This window comes from Drosophila persimilis, unplaced genomic scaffold (assembly GCF_003286085.1).
Source record: "Drosophila persimilis strain 14011-0111.01,24,50 unplaced genomic scaffold, DperRS2 tig00000002-arrow-pilon, whole genome shotgun sequence".
NCBI classification, from domain to species: domain Eukaryota; kingdom Metazoa; phylum Arthropoda; class Insecta; order Diptera; family Drosophilidae; genus Drosophila; species Drosophila persimilis.
The window spans coordinates 7267719-7282715 of NW_020825289.1; the positions used below are offsets into that span (position 1 = coordinate 7267719).

The following is a 14997-nucleotide window of genomic DNA, read 5'->3' on the forward strand; positions in this document are numbered from 1 at the left end:
CTGTTTCCTCCGGCTCCATGCGAGAGGACAATCAAGACTAAGCCTAGTAGATACACATATAGATAATCATTAGTCTAACTATAGCTACAGCTGAAGAAAAATATTGAATTGGAAAACAAATAAAAGATTTAGTGGGGGTTGGTGGAAAATGTGGAGCTGTAGTTCCTCTTGCCCAACGAATGATTAATCTATGGACCTGAGACTCTAATCAAGTTAATTTTGCGAACCTTTCTCCAACTCCAACATCCGTATTATGGCCACATTTCTAGAACTGTTTTTTATGGCAGCCACTCGTTATTCCACTATCCTACATCTAAGCTAATTAAGTTTTTTTTATTAACGATAAAAAACACTAGTAAATCTTTATATAGATTGGCCATAAAGTGTGTCAACCCATTAGGAAATATGTATCTAATGGTGTATTTATCTTCCTATATAAGTAGTCAACAGGTTATAAAATAGTTTGTGAAAACATAACGATTGATATAAAATATAATTTATAGAACCTACTAGCTATCAACTCAACTTAGTAATGCATTAAGAACCCTTATAATAACCAAGAATCGTTCCTCTGATCTTAAAGTATTGGCAGCGTTGCGTAGAAGAATGATATATATGGATTATAGATTTGATCTTGAGCAAGAGAACTCCACATTAACTACCCCAAGACCCCATGAACTTTGAAGGTAAACTTATGAACTACAAATTCGATTACTATCCTAAGTTGGGCTATGGACTGGGGGCGTGGTTCGGAACGGAACGGAACGGAATCGGATCGTGTGAGTGGGATATATAGTACATACATATTACAGGGTGGACAGCATCACAGTGTACAGCCATTAATTTCACAATCTAGTACGAGTACGAGTAGTAGACAAAGAGTTCCCACTAAAAGTAATCAACAATTCCCCCCACTCAGCCGTGTGTTCTAGTTAACGGGGGACACGTCCTGGCCGAACTTTCTAGCCCGCTGTCCGAACCCCTTGCTCCCATCCGGACCTATGGGAGTGCGGACGAGGCTCTCAGCAGCCCGCTGTGCAAAGGATCCGGACCTGGAGCGTGGTGATCCGTCCAGAAAACTGCCAGTGCGAGATCGCGGTTGGCCGTCGTATACATCGACACCCCCATGTTTGTAATTGCTCAGGAAGCTGCCAGTGCGAGACCGTGGCGATCCCTCAAACTCCGATCCAAAGGAGTAGCGGCGATCGTAGCCAGAGTCCGTGGATATGCGACGTCCTCCAATGTACTGAGCATTGTCGTAGGCCGCCAGCTTGTTGCTCAGCTGCTGGAAATTGTTTGAGTAGCGGCGGGGCCACACCTGGTAGCCGCCTCCTCCTCCACCCACCATCTGATCGGTGGGGATCGGCTCGCGCTCTAGGTTGAAGTCGTTGGAGGGACGACGATAGAACCCATTGTTCTCGCTGGCGTTCGAGAAGGTGCGCTCGAACTGCATAGATCCGTTTGAGAAGCGACGCTCCCCGCTGTTGCCCTGGCAGCTGCCATTCGAACAGACGGAGGTCTTGCGGTATGCCGTGTCCGCCTGTCCGAAGTCCGAGACTCTCCTCGAGCAGGGACAGCTGTCCGAGCAGTTGGAGTCCCGCCGCTGAGGAGCACCCGTCTCCGAACAGTTGCTGGTCCTGCGGGACAGTGGGGCATTCGCCTCCGCGCTGTAGTTCTGATCCGAGCAGTTGGACAGGCGGCGCTGCAGGCTGCTCATGCTGGACACCGGGTTACTGACACTGGGTGGTCCGACGACAGCAGAGGGCGAGGGCAAGGCATCGCCCAAGGCAGCCGCCGTGTTGGCTGAGATGGTCGACGTATTGCTGTACCGTCTGGGTGCATAGGAGAAAAAACCAGCCGGAGCGCTCTCCTGGTTCCCGATGCTGCCCCTGGGCTGGTAGTGCTGATAGGGATTTCCGTGGCCGCCGTGGAAGTGTGGGGCTGCCGCCTGGTAGAAACTCTGCTGGAAATCCGAGTTGTTGCGCTTGAGCTTGAATCGCAGGTCTGGCACGGTCTCGTGGCCGGAGAAGCTGCCGCCGCGGGACCTTTCGTAGCTGGCATCGTTGTAGTAGCGGTAGTTCTCCACCATGCGGGCCACGGGTGCGGCGACCTGGATGACAGCCGCCTTCTTGCCCGTCTTCTTCTTGGGGGCCACCATTTCGTAGACCTGGAAGGGACCGCTCAGGTGGCGAGCGTCGCGGGCGGAGGAGGACTCTAGATACTCCACCAGTGCGCACTCCTTCTGCTGCAGCTCCGGATACTTGTTCATGAACTGACGCACATCCACAGGTATGGCCATCCCTGGCTTGAGGATGCGGATCAGGGCGATCTCGCCGCATCTGGAGAACAAATCGGAGACCTTTTCGATTGTTAGCTTGTCCATAGGCAGATCGCAGGCCACGATGGTGCGCGAGGGCATCGTCTCGTCGAAGCTGGGCAGAGCGTCGATGCGTCGCACCTTTGTTCCCTGGTCGTTCAGCTCGATCTTCCTGGACTTGCGACGCACAGCATCCCCAACGGTCTTCCATTCGCGGGTCAGCTGGCGGACACGCTTAAAGCTAGAAACCAGTTTCAGGCTCACGTATCCCTCCTTGTTGCGCCTCACGTGCTTCAGCAGGAAGGCATCCTTGAGGATGCTCTCGTTGGAGAAGTAGAACTCCACGGCGTCGGTGATCTCTGCGGCCAACTCCTCGCTCGGAATAAGAGAAGGATCCATGTTGTCAATTTCGTTGGGCAGTTGAGATGTCGCCTCCACCGGCTCCATTACCTTCTCCACCACTCTCTCCTCCACCTCCTTGTCCTTCTTCATGGAGAGAAACGAGCGGTGCTCCCTGCGAGGCTCTGGCACGGGGGAGTTGGCGGGGGCCACAGCGGGTGGCGGAGAAGTGTCCATGGTAAAGTTCGGATGGAGGTAGATGTTGTCCATCTGGTGCTTGCGGAACTTCTCGAGATTAGCCTCGCTGAGAACGGCCGGAGGTGTTGTTTGCCGCTCGGACAGATCCACCTCGTGCATGATGTGGTTGTCTACAGCCAGGGGCTTCAGCTCATCGTCCTCCTCCGATTCCTCGGAGTCACCAATGGAGGAGCCCATGCCCACATCCACGAGCAGTTGGTCGCCGTTTGGCGGCGACATTGGCGGGGCACTGGGCGAGGTGTCCTCCGAAAAACTTCCCCCACTGCTGCCCAGCTGGGAGTCCAGCGATTCCATCTGGCGTAGCAGCGCCTGGGCCGAACGTTTGGCGTGGAAACGCAGCAGCTTCGAAGGCAGCGATGAGGAGAGTGGCACTATCGCCTGGGAGCTGCAGCAAGGTTGTTCATCTTCGTCATCCCTCCGCCTCACCTCGGCTGGCGGATCGCGGGGCCTCATCACGGGCACAGCTGTCAGAATGGGAACAGCTGGCAATGGAATTGGTGCTGGCATTGGCGCTGATGCTGGCACGGGACTTACAACGAAAATGTGCCCCTCCTCGCCGGCATGGGGCGCCTTCACCGCGTACGCGTGCTCGGTCTCCTGGGGATTGCTCATGTTGATCGAATGACCTTGGCTGATGCTCTGAGATGTCGTTGGCACTCCAGCAAAAGCTACTGCGACTGCTACTCTCTTATTCGGCAGCTTCTGCTGTCTTTCTTTTTCGACTCTCTTATTCCGGTAGCAAGCTTCTGCTGCCAGTCTCTTACTCTCTAATCGCCGCTCTAAACTCTAAGCGCTTCGTTCAAGTCTCTCTCTTGATCGTGCTATATCTCTCGCCGCAGCTGCTTCTCTTTCTCTCTTTCACTTTCACTTTCAAGTTCAGTTGGAAAAGCTCTCCTCTCCCTCGAGATGCACTTACATTGAAAAGTCAAATTGGAATGGGAATGGAAATGGAAGCGGGGAGCTTTGTCTGCATTTGTGTAACTTTTGCCTCTTTAACTAGCCGTTCATTGAACGAAAGTCAGCTGTTCAAATGTTGTCGCTGTTGCTTCTGTTGCTTTAGTTGTTGTTTGCGTAATGTTGTCTGCAACGTGCTCGGAATTTGTATATTCGGGGAGTTTTATTTCATTTTATTTCTTTTTCTAGGCCGCGCTTGACACCAATTGCCAATGTTGTTCAATAAAAGTTCAATTTACAATTTCGAATGCGTTTTGGGAAATTTTTCCCGTTCCGTTTTATTTAGGATATTTGTCTTGTTTTAGATTTTGTAATTGTTGTTACTGTTTTTGTTGTTGTTGTTGCCCGTTTCCTCACTAATTATTTCCGTAAGGTATTCACCGAAAACAGTTTATAATTTTTGCGTTCAACTTTCTGTTTCGCACGAGAGTTTGATTGAGTTCATGCAACGCTGCAACGCGGAGATCGACTGAAATTGCAAATTGATTTGAGGTCGGTTAAATACCCTCTGCTTTCGTCTCGATTTTTGTTCATGCTTTTTTCGTGTGTTGGGGCTTACAGCGGCCGCCGCAGTGGCAGCGGGCAGCGGCAACAACCATATGAGAGGGAGACGGCGACGGTGACGGTGACGGTGACGGCGACGCCGAGCAGCGTTATTGAGAGTCCAAGTACGCACGATAGCAACAGCAACAACAATTGGGGGCCGAAGCTTTTGATACCCTAGCAGATCGATGCATTTATCGATTTCAATTGATTTTCTTAAAGCTATCAAAACACACAGGCCAATCGGCTGGTTCATCAGAAAAATTTAAGTTTTTTGGCACAAAGACTGACAAAACGACCAATGTCAGCTATATGAAACATATATTTTATTATTTTTGGCCCACTTTGTATATACAAATTTAATGTATTTTTCAACCGATCCTTTCCATGTTCCCTTGTGGGAGGAACTATGACCACTGCCCCACCATTGGCAAATTAATGAATATATTTTGATGGCCATTTCGACACGTCCTCTAATTCTGATTAATATATCACAAATTATGTATGATCTCTGTACACACTATGGGGTCGGAAATCTATCCTTATCTGCTTGACAAACATCTGCTCCATATCATTGTACCCTCGGCAAGCGTATCTCAAGCAAACAGACAGCCGCCTGGGAGAGAGAGAGAGAAGTCAGCAGAGGCGCAGGCGTCGTCGACAGCGACAACTTATTGGCAACACACACGAAACTTGTTGCGTTGCCAACAACAAGAACAACAACAAAAGGCAACAAACACCGACAATAACAAAAGCAACAACAAGCGGTGCGACAATCGCATTTGCTCAATGCATTTGTCAGCTTTTTGTTGTTGCCCGATTTTTTATGAATTTTATTTCTTATAAAGTGTTCTCTGTCCCACACACACACACTCAGAGACACACACATGGGTACACAATTCGAGGCACTTCCGATTTGCATTGATCGTTCGCATTTTGCGAAAATTGGGAAAGTGCTTTTCGTTTAGCAATAGTAAATGTTGATAGCAGTGATTTTGTTGCTGCTGTCGCGACATCGCAGTGACCTCGTTGCAAGCACACACAATTGCACACTTACTATGCAACATGCAAGCTTACATTCGGGTCCAGGTCCAGCAGCACTCTACTCACCCGTATCTATAGGGGAAGCAGGAAGGAAATGGCACGCTTGAGGGTTAGACACTCGAGGCAGAGTGTCCAGTGGAGGAGAGGCAATCAATCAATGGCAGGGGCGCTGCCGGTCCGGCCAGTTCCGCCTAGAACCACTTAATCTGTTAGGGGTGTCCTCCCCAAATAGTTAGTGGCACTGCAGCATTCGAGACTCGCATCTCATTTATTCTACGAGTGCAGCGGCTGGTCTCTGCTCGGCAATTTGCATGTCAAGTGCAAGTTCAAGTGCACGACTGTGTTCTCTCGGCTTTTGCTTTGCTGTGGGGGCATGATTTCAACCATTATATCATCGAGTTCATGCATATGGAAATCTAATCCTTTTAGCAGACCGGACCCCACTTTTATGAAACATTCTGTGGCACTGTCGTCTTTTTATTGCATCAGCCCCGCTGGTCCCCATGCTACGAGTATCTGGTGTTTACTTAACAACGAAAACTGAACTGATAAAATTCAACAAGAATGCAAGGAGGCGCAACAGCCGTTTGCAATCCAATTATGAGGTAAACCGTCCATAGTGCCGATGCGGCTGCGGCGGCTGCTACTGCAAGTGCCGGCCAGGCCAGGAGGCGTATACTTAATGTAAGGTCAAATGGCCATCGAATGTTCATTAATTTGCCAATTGACGACAAGCATTTCATTTCGGTTGGAGTGGCAGTGGCAGTGGCACTGACACTGGTCGTGGTCTCCCCCAACAATTTGATTTGCCAACAAGTAAATTATGTTGCGGAAAAAGCAACAAAAACCTAAGACCAAGACTTGCAACCTTGCGGTAAGAGACACAGACACACTGGCACACAAAGCCACAATAATAACTTTGATTTCTTATTGTTTGTTTGCTGCTGTTGCTGCTGGTAGCACAACAGAAATGGCAAATGATTTATTTAATAAAAATAAAAATATGATTATGTTTCTTTCTGCCGTTCGGCAGCCTCCAAGCGAGAGGCGTGTCCATCTGAGATAGATTAATAGAGCTTTTGATTGTTTGCCAGAGCTCGAGTTAATCCAGGAAGTGGAGATACACATTGAGGTAGGTCAACGGAGGGTGCAGGTGAAGGCGGGGGCGCGTAATCAGGCTGACTCCAAATTGCCTCTAAAAGCCAATTTTTAAGCCTTATGCTGCATTGTTGCTTGTTTGCTTTGTTCACGCATTTATTTGCCTTTATTTAGCGTTTACTTTACTTACTTTTTGCACTTTTTTCGACACGAGCCCGAGACGAAGTTGTATGCGCGTTCAGGGCCATCGATCCACAACTATAGCTACGGTATGGTATGGTTTGGCATGGTATAGCCGATCTGCTAGTGATCGGCGTACATTAGCAATTGTTGTTAGCAGAAGTTTGTCCTTCGGTTGACATTTTGCACGCGTTTTTGGATGTTGAGCCTACGCAAAGGTTTCCACTGAAATTTGAAGTGTTTGGAGATCGATTGCGTGGGGGCGGGAAAGAAGCTGGGCAAAAGTCTAATTGCTATTTGACTGCTCTGACTTTAAAGCAATTTTAATATATTTTATTTCATTTTGCATCTCCCGAACTCCCTGTTTTCATCAATTTCAATCACGTTGCATGAATCAACTCTCCAGCTCATTAGATTGCATGACACTAGGCAGCCAGACAATTGGCAATCAGCAGCCTCACCTCACCTCAAGTTCAATGTTTCACAGTTGAAGCTGTTGTGGATGCTGCATAAATTACGGATATTATGCAAGTGAATTTAATGAATTATGATCCTTAAGCTGTGCCCCGCTCAATCGATTTATGCCTGCCAAAAGTGGGTCACGAGAAGGAATACCAGCTCTCGCGCACGCGCACGCACCTGGATTGCATAACTCAGAACCTTTTTTTATTTCGTTCGGGAAAACAGGTTCAGGGCAAGGGCATTGCAACCTTCGGATGCACGATCCTCGTTTGTCTGCAAGTTGCAATCACCACCACCTGTATATAGGGCCAGGCAGCACTGACCCGGTGGCATCCACTTGAGATTGTGGTGCGAAACCAGTTCCGAGTCCGAATCGAGTGAAGTCAAGTGCCTGCAACGAGCCCAGGTTTCGGCACTTCATTAGGGAAGCCTCCACAGACAGTGCGACGGGGGCAACCTTGGCAGCGGCTGATGCCGATGCTGCACAATTTTAGTTTTGGGCTTTTCGGGTTTTGGGGCAGGAAGACAACACCGCCGCCGGCCATCGGCATCGGCATCGCGATTCTCAGATGTAACAGGTTGCGTCCAGGCGGTGGTCAGTTGACGACCTCCACAATTGGCGTTACATATTTTATATAGTTTTCATTCCATTCCACCGCACGCTTTTAATTAAACTCCATCGTTCAAAATGGAAATCGTAGAGTGCTAGTGGTGGTGCTAGTGCGAGTGCGAAGTGCGATTTCCCCTTCTCGAGCGACAGAATTGGGTTACAAATGTCTCAGGCTCGAGAGAACAAGCCTGGGCCTCGCACTTTTCAGCCCCGAATCCAAATCCGAAATTGTTGTGCAATTAAAATTGCATTTTGGTGCCGCAAACGTTTTGTGAATGCCTCCAGTCAGCTGGAGTCGCCGCCGACCACAGAGTCGAGTCTGTGGTGCGTGCAACGCATTGGGGCAGGGCCGGGCATGGGCAACGCCTGTCTCCGTGTGGGTTGGTCTATGGTATGTGCAAAATGTTATGGCCATAATGAAATAACCGACATGATCATAATGTACGGCACGCGGTTAAAGTTAACCCAACGTTTATTGCCCCTGCAACAAATCTGTTGGCAACAGAAAGGGAGCTCTGATCTATGAAATTGGAGAATTATTCCAACAATTCTCAACAGTATTCAATGCATGCGAGTTCCCGTTAGACAATATGCTATTAATCTCTATCAGTGGCTCAATTATTGCTCAGATTCTGATCCCACGAACATTAAGCCATTAAAATTCTCCCCGCATTTCATAATGAAAACGGAAGCAGAGTTTCCAGACATTCGACACTGAAAATGTTGAGTAAACAACACATAAATCTGATCGAAACGTTAAGGTTGGTTATGGCACTGCTCAAAAATATTTATAATTGGAAGTTAGTATGGTTATCTTTGAGTACGATAATCAAAGTAATGCCAATGCCCTGGTCTGGCTCTGGATCAGGCTCCGGTTGCGTGACTCAGTTTGTGGCTGCCTCTGTCCAGCGATTTCTTCTAGCTGCATCGTGATTAATCTGCATATATATTTCACTGAATATATCTATATGAATATGAATATCGTACAGCATATGTACAGCGGCGGTGGCCTTCAGAATATGGCAAACAAACAACGCGACATTAAATTATGCGCCTAGGCCTATTATTTTATGCAATTGATAAATTGACAACGAGGTCCGCTCACTTTTTTCACATTTCGTTGTAGTGTTTTTCGCAGTGCGTGCCAGGTCGGTCTCTGGCCCCGCCCACCGCATTATGGCCCCCTGCACCTGGAAAATGCCTGGCAACTTTCATATCGAGTGAACTTTTCGCCAACGTTTGTCATTCGGTTTCAATGTCAAGGTTGCTGCCGCCTATACATAGTGCACTTATTGACTTTCAATTAGCTGAAGTCGCAGTTGTAGTTGCAGTGGCCGTTGCATCCTTGTAACCACACACAGACCGAACGGAACAAGTCGTGTCTGGGTCTGGGTCTGGGTCTGGTGCATGCCATTAGGCAAATGAGCTGGCGATTATGCTTCATTGCGTGAAATGTTCTCAAAGCCCACACTGAGAACCAAGAAAAGCCGCACTCTGAAGGCAATTTGTCGCTCTCAACGCACTTGCCGATAATAAATTCAATGTGGAAGTGTGAGAGGGGTGTGGAAATATCATTGAACTCGCGCCATGTATTTGACAAATTGCATGAGATATTCAAATTTGTCTGTGGAAAGAATGGGCCTGAGTTTCAGCCAAGGCTGTGCGCGATAGGCATAAATCATTTGACTCCAACTGGAGAAGTGGAGAACTGGAGAAGTGGAGCCTGGACAAGACACTACAGACATTGTATGTGGCCTGGGAATAGGCGTTTTCTTTTATTACTTATCAAGAATTTAAGATCTTGACCGATTGTTAGTCATTCAGACATATTTGAAATGTTTTTGGGCGTATGAGCGATGCCGAGCCCTGTCTCATTTGCGAAACTTGCATTTCACCTTTCCGACTTCCTCTGGGAATAGCAGCTCCCGTGAATCATTAACCATAAATTGAGTGCTGTTCACTGCCTCGATATGGTCACGCCAGCACCGAGCGGCATCATCATCATCATCCACATGACCTCAATTGTCGCGCGCTAGTCGCGACTTTTTGGCGTGATTTTGTGCTGACAACCTTGGCCTTAGAACGAATCATTATGATGGAACAACCGATATAATAGTATGCGACTGGTAAATACATATATCTATGGCAATCATCTAACGGCAGTTGATCAATTTTCACAGCTACAGCAGAACGCTGAAAATCTATTAACAGGGGAACACAGGCGCCCAACCCCAACCCACACACAGCGATCGCGCTGACATTGCAAAACTAAAAATAAACTTTAGAAAATGAACAATATGCAATAATACAGACTACCGTTAGGCCCGTGCCCGTCTGGGGCGGCTGCTAGATTAATTGCACTTTGATTGCGGGCCATTGCAATGTCAGAGCGAGGGAGCGAGCAAATCGGAAGCACAAAACACTAGTAAGCCGCATGGAAATCGCGCTGCAGTCGCTGGAAGCAGTCGAGGCGGAAGCTGGCGCTGCACCGCGTCTCTGACTTGGAGATCGGATCGACAGTAAACACACGTGGAATGAACTTTAATGCGTGGGTTTATATTCAGGATCGGGCTTTCGTAGTTAAGTGTGTTCAATAAATACTTACAGGCTATTTTAAACATGTGTAACACAATCTTTAGTTAGCAACTACATAATACAACTTATCGAACGGTAGGCGCAGGCGGAGGCGGAGGCTTAGGCGTAGGATTTAGGCTTAGTCGAAGGAGGAGGCGGTGGCTCTGGCGAATAGAGAGGCCCGCTTGCTAGGCACACGAGCAGCTTTTCTCGCAGGAGACACCGCCACAGGAATAAATACTACAACTTTAGCTGCTTTTTCACCTGCTGCCGCTCCTGTTTGCGCTCACGCTGCTGCAGGAACTCCCGCCGCAGCTCACTGGACCGCATCTCCAGGATGCAGTTGAGCTTGCTGTTGATCTGCTCGGCTGTGTGGGTGTCAGTGTCGAAGTCGTAGTGCTTAAATCGAATATTGCTGGTCATGAAGAAGCCGAAAGAGTTTCCCGGACTGCTTGGGGAGTGGGCGATCCCGGCACTGCTGCTGCCCGTGCCCGTGTTTAGCGTGGTCACGCTGGCATTGATGGGCGCCGAGGTGCAGCCGGAAGGCAGGGAGGAAGAGGAGGAATTTGACTTTAGCCAGATACGAAGCAGAGCCTTCAGGTGACGCCTCTCCACAATCTCGCAATGAGCCACCAAATCGATGGGCGTGGAAACGGGCTTTTTCTGCGGCCAGAACTTGGCATTCTTATACTGGTCGATCTCGATCCTCTCGCCGGAGATGCCCAACGTGACGTCGGACTTGAAGAAACGCTTGTCGATGATGTTTAGGCGGAAGCTGCGATGCATGGGTGCCTCCAGCATATCGTTGTGATTGAGCAGGCGCTTCTCGTACTCCTTGACATTGTCATGCGGACTGTCGTCGACGTCTCCATCTCCCTCACCGCCTCCGACTGCTCCTCCACCTGGATCGGCTGCTCCTCCGTTTAACGTGATATTCTTCAGAGCCCTTAACGCTGCATCGGCCAAAGTGGCCTTATCATCCTCGGAGGTCATCGATTTGTTGCCCAGCTGTCCGGGGTAGTCCACCCTGGTGACGGGCGCCAAGGGACGCCGCTCTGCCAGAGTCAGGTGCGAAAATCCAAACTTTGAGCAAGGCTCGCGATTGTCTAGAGGCGGGAAGTCTTCCATGTCGTCGTTGTCCTCGGTCATGTAGAGGCCATAGTGCTGCAACGATTTCAGTGGCACATCTGGATACTGCAGGGAGGTCTTATAGCAGACGAAACCAATAACCTCCTGGATCTTGGCAGTGGAGAGCACGCAGACCTTTAGGGGATAGTTTCGGTCTGGCTCTGGCAGCATGTTTAGATAGACATTGATGCGCTTCGTCTGCATGCCCACCTGAGAGGTGCCATCGAAGCGGGCGAACTCGATGAACTTGTTTTGCGTCTGCTTGGGGCTCTTCGCCAGTTGTTCCGTCAACATGCTCTGCACCCCTTCGTCGGACAGCTCATCATCGTTCGCCTTTTTCTCCTTTGGGATGGTTGGCTTGATATTTGGTATTTCCTTGCGCTTGAAGAAATCTTTGTCGTCGGGCGGCTGCACTTCCTCGTTGTAGTTAATGCTCTTGATGCGCGCCGCCCTCCTCTTGGCAATGTCCAGTTTCTCCAGCTTTTGGGCAGTGTTGGACCGAAAACGATGCGCCCCCACCTCGGGGTACATCTGAATGTCGAACGAGTGTGTCGACATGTCCTCCTAAATAGAAATTCATTAATTAATTAAAAATAGGTGCATAGTTAGGTTCGTTAGTTAAGGCCAGTCGAAAGCCGATCTAGACGAAAACAAATTTCACACGCCCCGTAGTCTGCTCCAATCGCTGGATTCTTTGATATTACCTCATCATCGCTCAGGTCCAGTCCGGGGTAGCACATAAAGTCCACTTCCTGCATTGGCGCATCCGGATGCCGTGTATTTCTGTCCGGTAGTGCACTGGCCAGCGGCGGCTTCAACGGTCTCCGCCTGTGAGATTCCACCCCAGCCGAAGAGTTGAATTTTCTCAAATAATGCTTTGGCATGTCATCGCTCAGCATCACGGTCTCGCACATCCCGGTGTCGTCGGTTGAGATGAAGGAGTTGCGTATGTGGGACAGCAGCCAATGCTGGTTTGAGTAGGTGGCCATGTTTGAAGACAAATGGTTTTATTTTTGTAAATTACTTTTATTTCTATTTATCTGCATCGAGCAAAATACACTAGCGCGTCCCACAAACTGTGAACCAGTGACTTATCGCAGGTATTTTTATATAGCGCAGTCACGGCTACCACACTATACTTAAACAATTTGCAATGCAAAGTAGTCATATATAATTAAAAATTTCGCAATGAACTAGATGTAAAATCTGAATTGTCTATGCATTAGATAACCATTACAAGTTGTCCAGTAACATACGATTTCGTTCCAAAAGAGTATTTAGTATGTATATCGCAGTGAAAAGTGGCGTGGTATTTTTTCGGTATTTTCTTCGGCTGCTGTGGTCACACTCTTGCCCACCATATGACTTTTTCCAGACGCGAAAATTAGACAATTTCAGAATTTAGTTTCAAAGTAAGTTTTCGCGATGTTCTCATGCACAGACTGCAATTACAGTATGCTCAACTTTTTCAGTACACATAACTGCATCGCCTCAATGTTGTAGCAAGGGTTAAAATGGCGGGCATCGAGGTTGAATTCGACGAGACTGCGGTCAATCAGTTTAGCTGCAAGCGTTGCGACCGCGTAAGTATCTTCATGAATCGGTATATTTCCTAAACTCCCGAACGATTTCTTACTACAGACGTTCAAGAGCAAACGCGACCAGACCCTTCACCGCCAGGAGGTTCATAATCACAACAAAACTACCTATGAATGCAAGCTTTGTGCAAAGAGTTTTTGCAACTCGGGCAACCTGGATCGCCATATGAAGGTGCACAACGACGTGCGGCCGTTTGTCTGCAACATATGCTCGAAGGCGTTCGCCCAGGCAGTCAACCTTCAGCGCCACTTCGCGGTCCACAGTGGCGAGCGGCCGTTCACGTGCAACTTCTGCAACAAGTCCTTCACGCAGCAGAGCAACATGAAGCGCCATAAAATGACACACACCGGTGAGAAGCCGTTCCGCTGTCAGCGGTGTGGGCGCTACTTCTCCCAGCTCGTGAACCTCAAGAAGCACAAGCTCGGACACCTCAACGCCAAACCCTACCAGTGCAATTACTGTGAAAAGGGGTTCACCCAGCTCTCAAACTTCAAGCGTCACCTTCAGTCGCACATCAAGGAGGGCGTGGACGTCGATGTGCCCGCGTCGATTCAAGCGGCGGCGGCCCTGGCGAGGGAACGTCTCGAAGCGGAGCAGAAACCGTAAGGAATCTACGACCATCCTACTCCCAAGTACTAATGTATTTCCCTCTTTCAGGAGTTTCTTTGAGTGCATGGTTTGTCGAGCTATTTTCGATACGTTCATTGACTACGAGAAGCACGAGAGCAAATGCAATGAGGATAATGAGCGGGCCGCACTAGAGGTCAATCAAATGTCCCACATGCATCCCGATGACTATTTGCCCATGAAGTTTGCGGTGCCCGACCTGGACACGCACGAGATCATAATCGAGACTACACATTAGAGTTGCGATAATGTTAGACACACGGACATAATTACACAAACAACAACACACAGAGCTACACCTACACCTACACATACAAATAGCAATGAAAACGCGTCTGGAAAATTGTAAAAACCATTGCATGAATTATTCATACTATATACCATATGCAGGCCAACCCAACCTAGTTCTCCACTGAAATACAGCAATAAATGCAGTAAATATACTTAATATATGAGTATATTATCAGTTTTTGTCTGCTTAATCAGCCCGATTTCTGTTTACATTGTATGGGGATAATGGATGATGGCTGCTAAGGCTTTAGTAGCTCTAAAAGCCCTTAACTACACGGTTTATGTGTGATTTTATGGCCCATATGATTTTTGCTGAATTTCATTGTCACATCATTAAACGGAATCGCTCGTGCGTAAGTTCCGAACATTTGCAGTGCGTAATATGTCGCTTTAATGGAACATTTACTGCAGCTGTAAAATTCTCCTCCCTGGCAAACATTCTTGCGTCATTAACATTGGAAAAGACTCTCCTTAAAGGCACGAAAAGTCAATCGCAACGCAGAGAGATGGTTAAAGAGAGATATCTGCCGTAGCTGCCTGACAGGGCGGTAATTTATACATATGTTCCACTGATTTATCCTACGTTCTTGGTTATTTGATTGAAACTAATTAAGGGCACGTTCCGGACTTGTTTACAAGCCACCAGCAGCAGAAACCACAGGAACCATACATGGAACCATAATTGATCGGAGATTCGTTGTTATCAGCACCCGGATGACAGCCGTGGGCCATGCATGGCCTTGGGCTCTCTGGCTCTCCTCGTTTTTGCTGCTGCAGCGCCAGTAAATCAAACTATTTGTACCTCTCTTCTGCTACTTTCGCTCTCCGGGCAATAATATTTCATGTTCACATCGTTGTCCTGCTACATTATCCCTCTTTACCCGCTCGTATATGCTTGTGGATTGTGTGTGCGTTCAATTGGCTCGACTCGCCACTGCCTGGAGCCTCGGATTAATAGGTCCACATTTATTAG

The 14997-nt window shown here is 48.3% G+C and overlaps 3 protein-coding genes across 3 annotated transcripts; 1 reads left to right on the forward strand and 2 right to left on the reverse strand.

Annotated features, from left to right (window-relative positions):
* Positions 1-508: 508 nt before the first annotated feature.
* Positions 509-4275, reverse strand: LOC6590212. The gene has a single exon (XM_002016032.2). It carries the CDS (start codon positions 3524-3526, stop codon positions 929-931), a length of 2598 nt encoding a protein of 865 aa, XP_002016068.1. The 5' UTR covers positions 3527-4275; the 3' UTR covers positions 509-928.
* Positions 4276-10340: 6065 nt separating this feature from the next.
* LOC6590213 (stress-activated map kinase-interacting protein 1) lies at positions 10341-12535 on the reverse strand. The gene is made up of 2 exons (XM_002016033.2): positions 12212-12535; positions 10341-12071 (listed from the first exon to the last, which is right to left on the reverse strand). Exons 1-2 carry the CDS (start codon positions 12494-12496, stop codon positions 10620-10622), a joined length of 1737 nt encoding a protein of 578 aa, XP_002016069.1. The 5' UTR covers positions 12497-12535; the 3' UTR covers positions 10341-10619.
* Positions 12536-12979: 444 nt separating this feature from the next.
* Positions 12980-14191, forward strand: LOC6590214 (zinc finger protein 239). The gene is made up of 3 exons (XM_002016034.2): positions 12980-13090; positions 13149-13708; positions 13764-14191. The coding sequence occupies exons 1-3, from the start codon at positions 13022-13024 to the stop codon at positions 13969-13971; spliced, it is 837 nt and encodes a 278-aa protein (XP_002016070.1). The 5' UTR covers positions 12980-13021; the 3' UTR covers positions 13972-14191.
* Positions 14192-14997: the final 806 nt, after the last annotated feature.

Excerpts from the sequence above, each read along its gene's own strand:
- LOC6590212 (XM_002016032.2), bottom strand. The coding sequence starts at position 3,526 with ATGAGCAATCCCCAGGAGACCGAGCACGCGTACGCGGTGAAGGCGCCC.
- LOC6590213 (XM_002016033.2), bottom strand. The coding sequence starts at position 12,496 with ATGGCCACCTACTCAAACCAGCATTGGCTGCTGTCCCACATACGCAAC. Across the intron at positions 12,072-12,211 it reads TGGACCTGAGCGATGATGAG|GAGGACATGTCGACACACTC; the intron begins GTAATATCAAAG and ends ATTTCTATTTAG.
- LOC6590214 (XM_002016034.2), top strand. The coding sequence starts at position 13,022 with ATGGCGGGCATCGAGGTTGAATTCGACGAGACTGCGGTCAATCAGTTT. Across the intron at positions 13,091-13,148 it reads GCTGCAAGCGTTGCGACCGC|ACGTTCAAGAGCAAACGCGA; the intron begins GTAAGTATCTTC and ends TTCTTACTACAG. Across the intron at positions 13,709-13,763 it reads CTCGAAGCGGAGCAGAAACC|GAGTTTCTTTGAGTGCATGG; the intron begins GTAAGGAATCTA and ends TCCCTCTTTCAG.